Consider the following 17387-nt stretch of genomic DNA (forward strand, 5'->3'; position numbering starts at 1 on the left):
AGGTGTTAGGAGAGTCCAAGGGCTTTGCCCCACACCAAAAGGAATCTTGGTGGTGGAATGAGGAGGTACAAACAAAGGTGAAGGCTAAGAAGGAATGTTGTAAAGCCTTATACAAGGATAGGACCGATGAAAATGGTGAAAGGTATAGAAAAGCGAAGCAAGAGGCGAAGAAAGCTGTGAAAGAAGCTAAGTTAGCGGCTTATGACGATATGTATAAGCGACTAGATACCAAAGAATGAGAGTTGGATATCTATAAACTAGCTAGAGCAAGGGAAAATAAGACAAGGGACCTAAACCAAGTGAGGTGCATCAAGGATGAGGATGGAAAGGTTCTTGCTACAGGGAACGCGGTTAAAGATAGATGGAGAGGTTCTGCACTCGACGGAGCTTCAGAAATCGAAGAGGCGTTGCTTTCTCAAAAGCTGGGCTGCTCAGAGACCACGAGACGTTTGCTTTCTCAAAAGTTGGGCTGCTCAAAGACCACGAAGGCCGATCTCAGAAATCGAAGAGGTGCTTGCTTTCTCAAAAGCTGGGCTGCTCAGAGACCACGAGGGCTGATCTCAGAAATCGAAGAGGCACCTACTTTTCCAGCCTTGTCAGCACCTGTCAGGTTTGCGGAAATTATGGGCATTATGTCGAAGATTTCTGGTGAAGTAGAAAGCACATGAATCTTACTGTTCAATCACCCACTTCCCACACGCAACATTAGCTCATGGGTACCACAGATAACTTTGCCAAAGTTCTCTGACAAAGTTGAGACACGTGAAGCTTGTAGCTCCCACTACACCGCTCTAACCAAGAAGGGTAAAAGAATAGCAAAGAAACAGCACTAACAAAGTTTAGACACATAAATTTTGAAGGTCTAGCTACCATATTATTACCCACAAGGGTAAAGGAACAGTACCACTGCTGGATAATTGGAAAGTCCCTGTGTGTCAACCTCTGTGCTTCGTGGCAAGATAGACTAGCAAACATGCCCAACCTTTTCTCACATTCGAGAAAACACTCCCAACAAGATTGATTGCTCCAAAATCGAAGAGGCACCGCCCTCCGAATCTCGAGAGCCAGACTCCCAACATGATTACTTTCTCAAAAATCAAAGAGACACCGCTCTCCGAATCTCGAGAGCCAGACCCCTAGCAGGATGGCTTTCTCAAAAATCGAAAAGGCATCGTTCTTCGAACCTCGAGAGCCAGATCTCCGACATAATTGCTTGTTCGAAAACCGAAGAGGCACCACTTTCCCAACTTCAAGAGCCGGATCTCCTTGGATAAAGCTTGTCTGTAATCTTTACACGCAACATCAGCTTTCCAGATACCATAGACCACTTTTTCAAAGTGCTCTGACAAAGTTAAAACATGTGAAGCTGGCAGCTCCCACTACCGTGTTATGACCAAGCAGGGTAAAAGAATAGCATTACTACTTGTTGTTAGGGAAACTCCTATATATGTTGACCTCCATCCCCAACAGACAGGCAGACCTGCAAAAATGCTCAACCCTTCCTCATATCTGAGAGGGCACTCCCAAAGAAGCCTTTCGAAATATTCAGCTTTCTTTCCCCCCGATAATACCTCTGCAAACAAGCTATACTAGAGCAAGAATATCTCATATCATCAGGGTTAAAAGCAAGAGTATCCCATATCATGTTTTTTCCCTGTCTTTTCCTTTGGCCTTGTTCTTACCTACAAGACAAGGAGAAAGAGAGCAATCAGTCAGCACTTGGAATCAAGCTTCCAGTCAGGAACTGACTGCCTGGAACCCCTTACTTGATTACTTACCTGGCATTGCTCTCGAGTACTCATCTTCAACATCTTATGCTTACAGGGAAGATACCGCATCTGCCTGAGGAACATATAGGGCAAGTGAGAAGGATACAAGGAAGCATGTGGAGACAAGCGTAACAGCACACGTGCCGATACATCCACTACTCTGTCAAAAGCAAAAGTATCCCATATCAGCAGGGTCGAACGTACTATAGATTTGATGGACTTGTTTTGACCCTTAAATTCTTCAGTCGGCCTTATACTCTGGAGGAAACCAGAAAACCCTCCAGCCCAGTTCAAGAATAAGCCTGTGGAAAGTTACGTCTTCAAAAGCAAAAGTATCCCATATCATCTCTTCTCATTTTTCTTCTCTTTATCCTTCATGCTGCCTGCAAGATAGGGAGAATGTGAACAATCAGCCGGAACTCGAAATCAAAGTTCTGATCTGGGACTGATTGCTTGGAGCTCTGATTGCTTACCTTGTCTGTCACCTCTTTCAGCAGATCCCCTAGCTCGGCGACTTGGAGGACTCCTACTACATGGTTTGTATCGCGCTTGACCAAGCCTGAAACTACAAGTAAGCTTCAAGTGAAATTGATACATTACCTTGTGCATCTCCACCAGTTAAAGATACCACCCCTGGATGGAGGAAGAGTACTTCCAGAGAAGATGCCACATCTACCTACGAGACAGATAAGGCAAGTCAAGACGATACCACACTCCGAAACTTAGAAGTTTCGTGATTACGAGATCATTCTCCCACAATATTTCCTAATGTCATTTGTACTAAATCATTCACTTGTACTCACTAAAAGAGAGCTTGAACCTATATACTTGTGTAAACCCTTCACAATTAATGAGAACTCCTCTATTTCGTGGACGTAGCCAATATGGGTGAACCACGTACATCTGGTGTTTGCTTTCCTATCTCTATCCATTTATATACTTATCCACACTAATGACCGGAGCAATCTAGCGACGATCACAAAAAGCGACCGTTTTCGCTACCTAGGATCTATCTTGCAAGAGAACGGAGAATTAGATGGAGATCTCAACCATAGAATACAAGCTGGATGGATGAAGTGTAAGAGTGCATCCGGCGTGTTGTGTGATCGTCGTAGGTCACTGAAGCTCAAGGGAAAATTTTATAGGACGGCAATAAGGCCAGCGATGTTGTATGGCACAGAATGTTGGGCGGTGAAGTATCAACACGTACACAAAATGGGTGTAGCGGAGATAAGGATGCTGCGTGGGATGCTTCGTGGGATGTGTGGGCACACGAGAAAGGAGAAGATTGTGAATGAGGATATCCGAGGTAAAGTAGGAGTAGCCGAAGTTGAAGGAAAGATGAGAGAAAATCGGTTACGATGGTTTGGACATGTGCAAAGAAGGCCTACTGACGCCCCGGTTCGAAGATGTGACTACGGAACAGAGGTTCGGGGCCGAAGGGGTAGAGGAAGACCTAGGAAAACTTTGCAAGAGACCCTAAGAAAAGACTTAGAGTACTTGGATCTAACGGAGGACATGACACAAAACCGAGCGCAATGGCGTTCTAGGATTCATATAGCCGACCCCACTTAGTGGGAAAATGCTTTGTTGTTGTTGTTGTTGTTGTAGCAAGCATCAGCAACTTGTTGATTTTAGAGTTCACTCGATGACTAAATGAGCATATGGTCCACACTATTGGTGCGATTCTTCCTCATATATCAGCACTAATAGTTGTTTTGCTAGATTCCCATGCCGCTAGTGCTCCAATTAGTACTTATATGTATGGCTCTAGCCATTGCCACCAATTTATCACAGTCACAGTCACGGCCTACGGAAAGAGAAGAGGAGATGCCACCACCAATAGCCGATTCGACACCTGAAACAATAGAGCAGCTAGAAAGTTTAAATGAGAACGGGTCACAACCTACGAAAATAAAATAAAAAACAAAAGAGGAGATGCCACCACTAATGGACGATTCGACCTAAAAATAAAATAGCAACAAGCTGAAAATTACGGCATAGAGACTAGGTCATTGAAAAATTCAAGCCTCCTTTAGCATCTAAGACAGTTTCATAAGTTATGCCTAGATTCAGCAAACTTTATAATCTTGCATCTCCGCAATGCTTCTTACTGATATATATGGCAAGATTACGATACTTTTAAATTAAGGAAAACTAATGAAAATGACTTGAAAACTTTGAGTTTTAACGATAAGGACAAAATAAAGAGTAAAGTGAATAGTATCAGGATTGACTTTTTAGTGTAAAAATGTGATTTTTCGTTAAAATGAACCGTACCGGATGCTTTTCGTTAAAGTTCTCTTTAAATTAATAGGTCCTAATCTCAAGTCGGTGAAAGAGTGAGTTACCTGGACCCTATGAAAGACTAACAAACCTCAACTTCATCAAGAAAAATAGCAAATAATCACTTACAAGGATAAGAAATTCCTAAAGCAATTGTAAGAGACATTCTTGCAAACCAACGAAACAAGCATTTAGCCTTCAACCTGTAATTTAAATCAAACCAAAATATGGAGACAAAATCATACCTCTCATCGCCCATTCTTCAACCTGTAACCCAATAACAGCATAAAAGAGAACAAAACATGAGAAATTAAACTGATAATCTGCAAATTAGTCCCAAAAAGAGGTTAAGTTGAACACACACAAAAACAAAGTTACATAACCCTAATGATCTTCAAAATTAGGGAAACTAAATCTTTTAGTTAATCTACCTCAAAAACAAATCAACTTTTAGTTAATTTTACCAAAATCCCCCCATAATTACCTCAGAAGAACAAAATCCATTCATTGATTAGTTGTTGCAATTGTCATTGAGAGGGGCAGCAGAAGTCGGAACTGATGCAGGCTAAAGAGAGAGAAATAAGAGATGAGAAAATAGGATAAATGTCAAAGAGGGATGAGAAAATAGGATGTATGTGAAAGAGATAGACATCTCATTTTTACAGTAAAAAAAAAAAAAATGTCGTACCCAGTGCACAAAGCTCCCGCTTTACGCAGGGTCTGGAAGAGGTGAAGGAGAGGATAAAAATATAGATAACAATCCGACGGATGAGATTGCAATAAGAAAATCTAATTCAATGGTTGTAAATAGTTGAAATCTTATCTTGATCAGAAATAACTCATCATGACATAGGCATGACATAATCCAATAATAAAGCCATAACATAGACATGACATAATTCAATAATGTAGCCGTTGTAGTTAAGTTTTTTTGTGAAGAAAAAATTTGGTATCAAAAATTGGTTTCTTTTTGTTGAAATGTTTACAAAAATGTTTTACAACATAATGTAAAATTAATTCAAAAGAAGTTAACACAAGACAAAAAGTTTGCATCTAATCTCTATAAAAAAAAATTTAATATAAAATATTAATGTGACTTAATTATAACCGTTCAAATAGAATCAGTAGGGAGGGAGAAACAAAAACAAAAAAACAGAAAACAAAAAAAAAACAAAAAAAAAGGGGAGAGAATCATATTCTTAGGTTCCACTGCATAACACCCCAATCCTCCTACATTAATCTTTTCCTCTTTTCACAATCATTTATTCCAATCACTGGTCATCCTGCAAAGCTCGCTCTATGGTTTACAGATTCAGATACAAAGAGTTAATTGAACGTGCGCAAACTCACTTATCATCTTCACCAACTCATCGCCAATTTCGGCCTCTTCAACGGGTATCGGCAAAGTACCAGTTGCAAACATGAAAACGGTGAAGGTTTTGTAACGTGTTCTTCTGCATTTCCAGCTTAGGAAGGATATTATGGTTAAAAATTAAGCAAAACATTCATTACAAAAACACAGAGTGTTCAACTGCATTCATCTTGTTCTACGATTTTTATAGAATTGACAATCTTATTAAGAAACAAAACCTAATAGAGATCAGAAACAGATACTTCGAAAGCAGCTCAGGATAATCTGTTTTCCACTTATTCAGCATATAGACGTATTCCACATGGTTGCCAGAAGAAATCAAACCCTGCCCCCGCACACACTTGATTATGCGCTTGCACCCGAAGCCCCTCCCTGTTCCTTAGCCTGTTGCCTAGCCTCTTCTCGCATTACTGCTCTTACATATATTTCATAGCAGGCGCCTGATAAACATCATAAACACATGAGTACTTGGAACACTGTAACAAGTAAAACAAGACCCTAATTCCTTGATATATCCAATTTGTATAACCACATAAATACACATACACAATTACATTGACCAATACAAGGCACAATATTAAAAGTCACAATTAAAAGGAAGTCCATTATTGCCTTTTATCAAGAAATGCACTCAATCAAGCGTTTTCAACCTATCTTAAACACAGGGTGGTGCTATCAACACACCCCTTTTTACCTCCCATACACCCTTCTCAATTTCCTGCCGTCAAACGAAATGAATTGAAGAAAATCAAAGGACAAATATTAACAAGGAATGTGTGGGAAGTAAAAATGGGGGTGTGAATAGCACTACCCTAAACACATATGGAATGGTTGGATTATAGAACACAAGTTAATTTGTTAAAATACAAAACAGATTTCAACAATTCAGAACACCTAATATTGTTCTCTAATCAGGTCTTAATGACCCTGATTGCTATTTTCCCTTGTTTATCATGCTACTTTCACAGATGGAAAAAGTAATCATATTTTTCTCAACGAATATAAGAAACAGCAGATTCTACCCATACTTTGAAGGTGGATATCGTTATAAGTCTGTGAATGTGCATCTGTGAATACAAACAGGCGAAAAATATCCACCTTAAGGGGCATGTTCCAAGCTTAAGCTATAAGAGGCTAAAACAACTGCAACCCCAACCCCTTCTTTTATCAATTGTCATAGCCTTACTGAGGACTTTACTAATCAGACAATAAATGCAATCAAATCAATTGATCATATAGTATAAACATGGAAAAGGTAAATAATCAGACACTCAACCTTATAATCAAATGGTTTCTTCCTGATGAAACCGCGGCTTCCTGTCTACCACATCCCCGAAACCTTAAAAAATTATCTAAGAAATCTCAAATGTACGGTAACTAGAACCTAATTTAGGAAAGCCAGAGGAGTGCGCAATGGCTACGTCTTATCAAAAGTATCAAGGCAAATTAAGCTTGTGCATAGCAACTAATACACCATCTGATTAAATCTCAAGCAAAATAATTGCGTACCGGCAACGATAACAATGGTAAGAACATCTCCAAGTCTTTTAACTAGAGTCACGCCCTTCTTATGCGACTTGAACCGTTTTAAAGACGGGTCCGGTGCCAAGAGCTGCAAATTTAAACAACTCAGTCCAGCCCAAATGCACAATTGAACCAGTGAAATCAAATAAACACATTCACCCTGCTGCTAACAAACATCAAAATCAAATAAATAAACAAAATTTGCACAAATAAATCTAAAGCTAAAATCTTTAAGCTGTATGCTCAAATGGGTTTGCTACCCAACTATCAAATTGCTAAACTCGAAGTTTCATGGCCGAATCTCAGATACAATATGAAATAAAAAGCTGCCCCAAACGAATCAAAATCCGAACAATCCTGTATAGGTGAATAAATTAAGAGAGAGAAAGATAGAGACTCACAGCTTTCTCGCGAGGCCCTGGCTCGACGTGGAACTGGCGGCGCGGTTGGGAAAGCAAATCGTTCTGCCCCCTCTGATTGTTGAACCAAAATAGTTAGATTCAGGGAGAGAGGAAATACTGAACCAAATCAAAACGACGGCGTTACAGATCAAACATTCGCGATAGAGAGTGTACCTGTGAGTGGGACTGGAAATGGGAAGCGACGGAATTGCGGAGAAGGAACGCCATAGTCAATCACCGGAGCTTGAAACAGTAGCTATCAAATATATCTGCAAAGACTGGGGCTTTTGCTATCAGCGCGATTTTTGTGCTTTTTATTTTGCTAGTCTACCCCAATACTTTTGCCATATTTATTTTAGTACCCTCAAATCTAACCTGCTGTTTTTTGTTTGTTTGAGAGCAATAGAACTCACTGTTTGGAACAGCCGGTTTGAGGCTACTTTCCCTTCGTGCCACGTGTCAAGTTTATGAGTGGCGGACAGGATGCCACGTATACGTGGTAGTTATGAACCAGGGCAGTCCAAGCAAACGAACTCTGAATCTTTTGGTTCCTAAACCTCGATCCCAAAAGCTTTGAATTTGAGTACAGAAAGAAGAAGAAGAAATGGCAATGAGGGCAGCTGCTTCAGCATGTAAAATTGGAGGAAGGCAAAGAAACCCTTCTCTCTCTTCAGTTCCTCTCTCTCTCCAACAACTCAAGCTCCATCAAATTCAACCCCAAAGATTCATATCAGCCCCTCCTATTAACCAACCTGGTGAGTTGTGACCGATTTATCCTATTTACCCATCTCACAGACACTAAACGGACAATAAGCCGCACACGGTTTGGAGCTCCTTTATTGTCTGTTTAGTAGAAATTTTTGTTTCGCAATGCCATTCCTATTTAATTCTTGTTTTCCTGGCGATCATAGTTTGATATGTGCGTATAAATTTTTCGTTATGTGTAATTTATTGGGTTATCTATGCACATGTGTCAACGTGTGATTGGTAGGATGTAGCCGAACGATGTCCGGGGTTATTAGGTTTAGTCTATTTCTGTTGGTTTGGTTTTATATGAGACCAAGGAATCACGAAGAAATTTTTATGGTTTGCAAATAGTTCAGTTTATGATGCATATATGTGTCTATGTATGAATGTATTTGTAGGGTTTAAGTCTTCCGTAAGGGCTATAAGTGGGGCAGCTGCAGATCCTTTAACTCCAAAGAAAGAAAATGATCGAGAACAAACACCTCAGAATTGGAAGATTAAAATGCTCTATGACGGGGATTGCCCTTTATGCATGCGAGAGGTCGATCCTTACCTTCAAACACCCGTCTATATATCCTTGTTGTTACTTTTCTGTTTATAATGTAATTAGCGTTTGTTTGATGAGTTTCGTACTGATGAAGCTACGAAGTCCTTTTGTTCTTGATGGTTTCGAGTGTGCTGAAGTTTGCGTTATATTGGCAGGTGGACATGCTGAGAGAGAGAAATAAGCGATATGGTACCATCAAGTTTATTGACATAAGTTCAGATGACTACTCGCCAGAGGAGAATCAAGGGCTGGACTACAAGACTGTAAGTTTGCGTTATTGAAATTTGATGCTAAGATTTACGAAACCAAATTATAGCATTGGCAGTATTTCCTCTTTTTTATATCCAATTTGACCTTGTAGAATAAGATTTAGGACTTCGTGAAGTTTATGTGAAAAACTTCCTGGCTTGAAACATAGAAAGATGATATGATATGTTTTGGACAAATATATCAGAACTTAGTGACAATTTCTTGTGTTGTTTTGTTTAGGTAATGGGAAACATTCATGCCGTCCTCTCTGATGGAACTGTGGTCACTGATGTCGAAGTAAGCCCCTTTTCATGCCACGTTTGAGCTCCCTATTTTGAATACAGTTTTCCCTTGAGTTGTCCAGGAGATGGATAAAGCTGATGAAAACTTCCGCAGGCATTCAGAAAGCTCTACGAGCAAGTGGGGCTCGGATGGGTATATGCCATAACCAAATACGAACCTGTGAGTCTCCTTACTTTTCCGCCATGTAGAACTAAATGATCTACAATAGTATGTTATCTTTATCTGGGGGTCTAAAGGGAAAACAATTTATTCACAGATTGCAACAATAGCTGGTGCTGTATATGGCGTTTGGGCTAAATATCGTCTTCAAATCACAGGTATGCTAATTTGTTAACTCTGCTGCCCAGATATCTTATGATTAATATAAACTTCTGTTAGATGATGTCGATATCCTGTTTTTGCATTAGGCCGGCCACCCCTAGAAGAGGTTTTAGAGTTGCGAAAGAAGAACAAGGTAAACACCGTTCATTTGCATGGATTTCAGTTCTATTACCGTTCCACACCTTTAATTGAATCCGAATGGGAATGGAACCATAAGCTTATGTTAGACATGAAACAGTCTGCTAACGGCAGCTATCAACTTTCACAGAAACGCTTAAGAATTTGAAATATTTGAACCATTTGGTGCTAACACACGTCTCGTTATCTGTTTTCCTATACAGGGAGAAGTATGTAAAGATGCAAAAGATTGTAAACTTCCAGAGTAACTGGCACCAGTCGGGATTTTGAAGGTTTGTGTTAGGTTGCTTCCATCATCTTCCATAACTTTGGCTTTTATACAAATATTATAGAAAGGCATGCAGGTGTATAAGTTTTCACACATACATTCTTTTGCAGAATAAAGAGACTCTAAGAAAAGACTTAGAATACTTGGATCTAATAGAGGACATGACACAGAACTGAGTGCAATGGCATTCTAGGATTCATATAGCTGACCCCATTTAGTGGGAAAAGGCTTTATTGTTGTTGTTGTTGTTGTTGTTGTTATACATTCTTTTGCAGAGTTATATGTAAACAATCTGATGAAGGTAAAACGTCGATACGCTGAATTTCTGCAATGCTTCAGTTAAGCTTTGCTACAAATTCATTTATGTTGTCATCTGATTTTCCCCCTACGCTAACAGATATCTTCGCAGCCTCCCTCCATTAATTTCAAGGCATTCCAGTTGATCTCTCCACTTCTCTTTCCTCGCATGACTTCCCTCACACACGTCTCTCTCTCTCTTCCCTACTCACAATCCCCTCCTCATTTTTCTCAACTCTCCTCCAACCCCCTACAACTCTACAAATTTTGCATTAGTCGGCTGGTCGATCCACTGCGGCATCACCACCATCGGCCGCCTAGGCTCAACCCCTCCAACGAATTCCATCCGCAGTCAGTCACAAAACAACCCACGGATCGGTTTGCTAGAACCTCCAGTTGGTTGCACCATGGCACAACCAATCCAGCTTCACCTGCTGACTCCAAAAAGTCATCTGGCAAACCAACAGGAAATTCAGATCACTTGCTTTCATTCCCCATGCAATTTCTTCGACCTGTTTAGCAGCAATCTCTGCCATGCTTCCAAATGAGACATAAACCACACTTTAAAGTCCTTTTTTTCTCCAGTGCACTGGTCTGCTTTTGGCTTCCAGATACTTGCTACACAGGTTCCGTCTCCTTCAATTTATTGGTCCAGGTAGGCTGATGGCACCATGGGACCCACCATCGCCAGGGGCCAAAACCCCAGCATTTCATTAACCAGCTATATATATATATATATTCATTGCAATTGCTTTACTAATTGGAAAAGTAGAATGAGGATCCTCTCCGGATCCTCATTCGGAAAAGTAAAACACTGATGCTATTGAACCCTGGCTCTTTTGTCAATCTTACCAAACTTAATTGAAGTTGATATCTTCATCAAAGCAATAATACTCCATTTTTATGGTACAGAGATAAATATGCATAAACTGAATCAATTATTTTTTTTTTTTTAAATAAACAACAATGTCAAGTCAACTTCAGCATTAATATCATGGAAAGACAACAGAATCAATTATAAATTTTGCTGGGTAGTGATTTTCGAACTTAGTGTGGAAACCATATGCCTCATCTCTATAAACACTTTGTAATCGTTACAATTTTTGTGCATACTTCCTAAATATTCAGTTTCCATGATTCTTCTTTATTTTACATTGCTAAATTTTTAGTTCATTTTTTGCAGATAATATCAAAATCCCATGTCACTCATTTATTACCTACCTGAAAAAATAAACCCATAAGTTTCTTTTATCACAAGCAACGACAGACCGCGATACGCCAGTACATGAAGCAGACAGAAACTGAGTTGGTTAAAAACACAGCTCCGTAGATTTTGAACTCTTTGGCCACGTCAAGTGCCCATGGAAGCGGTGAATATTATACACAATACAACTGACAGGTGGTGAGCCTGCTGAGGCATTGAGCTTCAGTATGAGCTCTGCTAGGGTTTTCGAGCCAACTATTTTGAATGAGTGTAAGTAGGCTGCTAGGGTTGGTGCTTGGTTGAATCCGCTTTCGTAGCCATCGGAGATGGGTTCGATTCGCACAGCCAGTGCGGAGATGGATTTGATGGTGTTAGGGGTGGTGGCTAGAGTGGTTTTTAGGTCTTTGGAGGCGAAACGTTTGGCAAATGGAGGAGTGGGTTTATGTGCCCTTGAGCTGGATATGCGAAAACAACTAGGAATAAAGAAGAGTGTAAGTTCCACAATAAAAATCCTAATCAAATTCGTGAAGACAATTAGGAATCAAATCAACTAGGGGAAGCTGTAGTTGATCCCATATTCTTTTTTTTTCTTTTTTTCTTTCTGTTACCCGATTCATGACTTCCCTCCCTCGTTTCACGCAAGTAAAGATGAATGGACTGATGGATTATATAGCACCCATTTGGGATTGCTTCCGCTTATGTAAGAAGCACTTCAACGCTTTCACTAGAAGCACAAGATATTGTTTCAAAATCCAAAAGTACTTTTTCTGTCAAACACTGTAAAAAACGTTTTGGTTATCTGGAAGCGCTTTTGGCCCTTCCAAAACATTCCCAAACAGGGCATTGGTTTCTGCAATGGTCCCAACAACTCCAAATTCGAGTTAAGAACAAGGTAAATACACGAAAACTCGCTTAAATGAAGAGAGAAAGCTATAAAATGGATACTTTGGATGAAATCCATTTCATTCAAATTATGTAGAAGCACGTACATATTTACAAGCTAACAACTTGATATGAGAGTTTATTTCTCTGGCCACTGGCCAAGAGAACTAAGAAACTGGTAAGAACATGAACTACCAGATACATTTAACATCTAACAAAACCTCCGAAGAGATCTCTCTCTACCTGCACACGTAAGTACAATACGGGCAGTGCTAAACGGTATATGCAACTGTAACCAAACAATCTTTCACATTAGATTACTAGTATCTTTGAATATCACGAAATCTTCGTTTCAGAGCAACGCTCTTCCTAATTGAGAACCACTTCAGCACACTGAATAGCTTTGTCCATCTCATCTGAGCCCTATCAGATATGGCAACAGCTGTAGAACGCCTCAACAAGAAGCCATCTACAGCGCTTTGTAGGTCTTGTGATTCTGAACTAATGTTCTGGGACTGCAGATCAGCATCGAAAAATTGCAGATGATCCTCATCAAATAAAGCTTGGACCATGGGGTCAGAGTCGCAGATCAGGGAGTTCGCGACTTGACCTGGGAAACTCAGAGTCTGGTCATATCTAAGACCAAGTCCGTCAATGTTGTGCAAGGAATAATCATCCAAGCCACTGCTGCTACCCACCGAGTACATGGAAGAGATGATATCTGGAGAAGAGGCAGATGGCTGTGCATAATCAAATCCATCAATCTTTTGAGAAGCCAAAAACTTGCTTCCTTCAAGATCCTCTGACCTTGGAGAGCTCGATGTGTGAAGAACATTAGTGAAGTTGGAAGCAGCAGCTATAAGAGAGGCTTCATCTTCAAACGGGACTACTTCTTCCCAGTGTTGAAATGCAGAAATGACCAAGTGCTGGCCATCAGCCTAAAAAAAATATTTGATCATACGAAATCAGACATGACTTGAGAAAATAAAATGGAAAAAAGATGAAAGCGAGTGGACTGAGGTGATATATAGCGTGCCTTTTGTGCTTCAGACAGCTTACTAATAGGAACATATTCACGCTCCAACAGAAGTCCCATCACTTGCCCCACAATGTTGAAGGCCACACCAGTGGGCTGTGAACTGGGAGGGCAGTACAAGTACATCCTCTTATCGAGTATACATGTCTGAGCATGCTCCACAGTGACTTCCCACATCTTAGCGGACATACCTGTCCCAAGGATCTGCAAATTTTCACCCAAAAAAACCCTTACAATCACTAGAATACTTGTGAAGGATTGAAAAAGGCTGCTGAAACAAGTAGAATTTCCTTTTGATGAAACATTTAAATGCACAAGATGACAACTAAGCTTCAAACTTCGCAGCGTAAACTATTAAGCATTGGAAAAGTAAATTTAACCAAGATAAGAAAAGGCAGTAATTACATTCCGGAGCCTTGAAGGGTTTAAGAAGAGTAGGGTGAGAAAATCCTTCACGATGTTGATGTTTTCCCGACTCAACCGCTTGTGGAAAGCTCCGTCCTTACCAATCTTTTCTAGTCTCCATACTTCATCAAGCAGACATGGAGGGTGGTGTTTCTTGTACACTGCAGAACCAGAAGTAACTCAGGTTATAATATAGCATTTTTAGTTAGCTGATCTTAGTCTGGAGGCAATGAGGCATGCATGATAAGGCAAAATGAAAATATAAAAAAGGTAACTACATCCAATATAAGGAGATATTATGATGATATACGAATAACTTTTACAGTGAAATTTTTTGTTTATCTACTTGGCCAGTCCGATGAACACAGTTCAGAGCGCATAATCACGACAATGGAAAGTGAAGGAACACTCGATCTTAGTATCATTATTCTAGCAAGAACCTTAGAGACACAATTTTATTTATAAGGAAACCAAATGAGAAGAACTCACATTCTCCACGGTGATCCCTGACAATAAAGGATTCCGTCCTTGCTTCTCTTATTCTAATTCCATCGAAGTTATCTAAAACTCTTGCACCTAGCCTGAACCTACGGCTCCTTGTCCAGCTTGAATTATCAGTAAAAGAAATCTCACCCACAAGAGCAACTCCATCTTTAAGATTCAAAATTGATTCTCCTGTAAGAAGAGGTTTCTTTCCTTCCCTCTCTCTTACAATGTTATTCTTGAAATCTTCAAGTGTCCAATTGTCACCCTCCTCACCGTCAAAATCACCTTCGAGAACAACAATCTCCACCTTGGCTGCAGATTCAGGCCCAGATTTGACAATATGTCCACTAAAGCAATCAACCAAAGCTACTTGTACACTAGAGCATTCTTCTCCTTCAATCCGAGCTCCAGTAAATACCGGAAGAGAGATATTATTTAAGAACTGTAGCTTTAAGATTCTTGATTCAAAATGATGCGTCTCTTTCCCACAATTCCTGAATAGAAACGTAAAACATAAATAAAACTATTGTATGGCAAGGTGAAACTACGGATTTTGGCCCTAAATTGCTACATCTCAAAGCTTTAGAGTTTATAGTATCATCTTACTGTTTCATACTGTTCAAATGCTTTCTTAGGGCCACCTCAACTTCTTCTTTAACCTGAAAATACATAGCAAAATTATATAACATTCAATTAAAGCTGCAGCACCGATGGAAACTAAAAGGATGCATCGAGTATGCATGCATGCATGTATTGAACTGCAACGTCAAAATAAATTACTATATTACGATTTGCAGGGACATCAAATTGAAGTAAATAAATATAACCCTCAGAGGTATACTTGAGGCCTAAGAAAATTCAGAGAATGAATGTGAATCCATTTTATCTTGACATCCAACACGCAGAATATTGAGATGGCGTCAGGCTAGAGCAAGTGCGACCACAAAGTGGGCTGCCATGCACGTTAGCTGCACCCTGCAAAGCATGGTGGTATTTTACAATTTCCAGCAACCTTACAACGGCCCAGTTTAGTTAATTGATTTTAGTACAGTCGTGTACTTACGAAGTTCAAAAATCACATACAACCCCTTCAAACATACAAAACTGTATCACAGTTATATACAGTCGAGCAAAATCGCGTACATGATTCGAGGCTTCGAGCTCAATGGTGGAAATTACACAGTTACTTAATCCAATACATAATTGAAAAGGGTTCTTTAGATATAAGTCCATGCAACACTTATTTCCTTGAAAAAAAACTCATCTCATTTTAAACATCTAAATATAACCCAAATTTGAAGTAAACTGCCATGTAGACAAATATATAACTATTATTTTCAAACTATTTACAATTGTGCCACAACACTCTAATTATGATAACGAATTTAATTATCCTCCATAATTGTGGGAAATAAGTGCCTTATTATTATAAAATTGTCTACTTTATACTTCTCTTACCATCATATGTTTCATTTCTTTTATTTGTTTGATAATCATTATAGGTAAATTATTTTGCATATATGTATTAGACATATTTTGTTAAAATTATATATATGCGTGCAAATAATTTATCTATATTTTATGTAAAATAATATGTAAATAATTCATTTTAAATCAATTGGCTCAAAACATTTATTTATTTTGTAGGTAAATTATTTTTCATGTGATATTACATATATACTAGCCACATTTTGTTAGTATTATATAGAGTGTGCAATCAATCGACATTCTTTTATATTATTAAGGTAAATTATTTTGCATGTAGGTAAATTGTTTTATATTTTTTTCCAAAATATTGGTATTTAATTAATTTTGAATACAAATATTTATTTATTTTGTAGGTAAATTATTTTGCATGTATCATTACATAATTTACTAGGAACTTATATTGCTATTATATATATGTTGTGCAAAATAATTCACCTATGTTATATTTAAAATATTGATCATTTTGAATAAAATAACTTTTTTATATTTGTAGGATATACTAATTTACCTGTTAGCATCATGTGAAAATAATTATACAAGGAACATCGGTATCATGTAAATTTTTGTTATTAAATGCATAGGAATCATGAAATTTAAATTTTTTCCAAGTCCCCATAAGGTATTTGAAGACATTTAATTGAATGAAAAATGTAGATAATAAGTAAGAGACCCAAAGTAAGTGTTATTTGGGGTAATTTAGACATTCAAAAATACAAATTTTGTCAAGTCAAACTTAATTATGGATATTGTTTAGTTTGAGCCTAATCATTGGGTTTTTGTTAGAGAAATTTATCATGATGGGTTTTAGTTAAAGAAACTTGAATACCAAGGGGTGTACTCATAACAGGAAAACACTTACAACTTTACGAATCAAACGCTCAAGAAGTGGCTCCAGTAAGTGCTGGACTTTGTGCAATCTCATCGTTTCCAGAACCACGCTGAAAACCAGTAATGAAGGCATTAGAAACTTAGAAAGAAAACAGATGTGAAAACTATCATCAGTTTATTTTGGTCTATACTCTATAGTATTACTTTATTAGTACATCATAGTTATCAAGAACCAAAGGCGAGAATTCATGTCAACTTGTGATTGAATTGAACAACCAATTTCGTAACACGGTCCACACATTGATATCAAAAGTAAACTAGTTTATCTTTTACTTAAGAACACCTATATCAATATCCAATTTCCATTATCTTGAGCCAAACAAAACCCGGCCAACTCATATTCTATCCCAAATAAGATTTACAGACTCAAACCTCTGGAAAGTGGTCTTCCTACGCTTGTCCTCCGGACTACTAGTCCCATCCGACCGACCCTTGCCATCATCCTGCTGCCTCTTCAGCGACATTATCGAAACCCAGCAACACCAAGCTCACCAGTAACAAGCTCTGAGAAGCACTGGCTGTGCCACTGCCACTGCCACTGCCACTACACAAACATAAAGAACAGCCACAACATTCGATAAGCGGGCTATACAATTAATTTTAATGATCCACAGATATAAATAGCAGAAAATAGAATGGATAAAATAATAATAATTATTATAATACATGCGGTAATAAGTGAGAAAAATCCAAATCTTGGTACAATACAAGTACTGTTTGGGGTGCGCATGTAGGCTGTTGCTATCGGTTATTAAAAAGTTGGCTGCTTCCGGGAT

The 17387-nt window shown here is 38.7% G+C and overlaps 3 protein-coding genes and 1 long non-coding RNA gene across 4 annotated transcripts; 1 reads left to right on the top strand and 3 right to left on the bottom strand.

Moving 5' to 3' along the window:
- Window positions 1-649: 649 nt before the first annotated feature.
- LOC139197221 (uncharacterized) lies at window positions 650-2111 on the bottom strand. Its single transcript, XR_011582403.1, has 3 exons — window positions 1974-2111; window positions 1779-1842; window positions 650-1682 (listed from the first exon to the last, which is right to left on the bottom strand). It is a non-coding gene; the product is annotated as an uncharacterized lncRNA (long non-coding RNA).
- Window positions 2112-5522: 3411 nt separating this feature from the next.
- On the bottom strand, window positions 5523-7753 carry LOC103420325 (succinate dehydrogenase subunit 7A, mitochondrial-like). The gene is made up of 4 exons (XM_008358383.4): window positions 7527-7753; window positions 7353-7424; window positions 6937-7039; window positions 5523-5867 (listed from the first exon to the last, which is right to left on the bottom strand). Exons 1-4 carry the CDS (start codon window positions 7578-7580, stop codon window positions 5773-5775), a joined length of 324 nt encoding a protein of 107 aa, XP_008356605.3. The 5' UTR covers window positions 7581-7753; the 3' UTR covers window positions 5523-5772.
- Window positions 7754-7889: 136 nt separating this feature from the next.
- On the top strand, window positions 7890-10297 carry LOC103420383 (uncharacterized protein At5g50100, chloroplastic). Its single transcript, XM_029103980.2, has 9 exons — window positions 7890-8107; window positions 8498-8640; window positions 8802-8909; window positions 9136-9192; window positions 9292-9357; window positions 9455-9515; window positions 9606-9652; window positions 9861-9929; window positions 10036-10297. The coding sequence occupies exons 1-8, from the start codon at window positions 7957-7959 to the stop codon at window positions 9903-9905; spliced, it is 678 nt and encodes a 225-aa protein (XP_028959813.2). The 5' UTR covers window positions 7890-7956; the 3' UTR covers window positions 9906-9929; window positions 10036-10297.
- Window positions 10298-12357: 2060 nt separating this feature from the next.
- LOC103437753 (calmodulin-binding protein 60 A) lies at window positions 12358-17387 on the bottom strand. The gene is made up of 7 exons (XM_008376251.4): window positions 16984-17387; window positions 16583-16661; window positions 14842-14894; window positions 14239-14729; window positions 13750-13910; window positions 13345-13548; window positions 12358-13246 (listed from the first exon to the last, which is right to left on the bottom strand). Exons 1-7 carry the CDS (start codon window positions 17073-17075, stop codon window positions 12629-12631), a joined length of 1698 nt encoding a protein of 565 aa, XP_008374473.3. The 5' UTR covers window positions 17076-17387; the 3' UTR covers window positions 12358-12628.

This window comes from Malus domestica, chromosome 06 (assembly GCF_042453785.1).
Source record: "Malus domestica chromosome 06, GDT2T_hap1".
Classification (NCBI taxonomy): Eukaryota; Viridiplantae; Streptophyta; class Magnoliopsida; order Rosales; family Rosaceae; genus Malus; species Malus domestica.

Bases quoted from the DNA above. Each gene is read 5' to 3' on its own strand.
- LOC103420325 (XM_008358383.4), bottom strand. From the start codon at position 7,580: ATGGCGTTCCTTCTCCGCAATTCCGTCGCTTCCCATTTCCAGTCCCAC. The intron at 7,040-7,352 runs GTGAGTCTCTAT...TTAAATTTGCAG, and splicing joins CAGGGCCTCGCGAGAAAGCT to CTCTTGGCACCGGACCCGTC. The intron at 5,868-6,936 runs GTACGCAATTAT...GATGTTTATCAG, and splicing joins TACCATTGTTATCGTTGCCG to GCGCCTGCTATGAAATATAT.
- LOC103437753 (XM_008376251.4), bottom strand. From the start codon at position 17,075: ATGTCGCTGAAGAGGCAGCAGGATGATGGCAAGGGTCGGTCGGATGGG. The intron at 16,662-16,983 runs GTTTGAGTCTGT...ACTGGTTTTCAG, and splicing joins AGGAAGACCACTTTCCAGAG to CGTGGTTCTGGAAACGATGA. The intron at 13,247-13,344 runs GCACGCTATATA...TATTTTTTTTAG, and splicing joins AGCTGTCTGAAGCACAAAAG to GCTGATGGCCAGCACTTGGT.
- LOC103420383 (XM_029103980.2), top strand. From the start codon at position 7,957: ATGGCAATGAGGGCAGCTGCTTCAGCATGTAAAATTGGAGGAAGGCAA. The intron at 9,358-9,454 runs GTGAGTCTCCTT...ATTTATTCACAG, and splicing joins CCATAACCAAATACGAACCT to ATTGCAACAATAGCTGGTGC. The intron at 9,653-9,860 runs GTAAACACCGTT...TTTCCTATACAG, and splicing joins AGTTGCGAAAGAAGAACAAG to GGAGAAGTATGTAAAGATGC.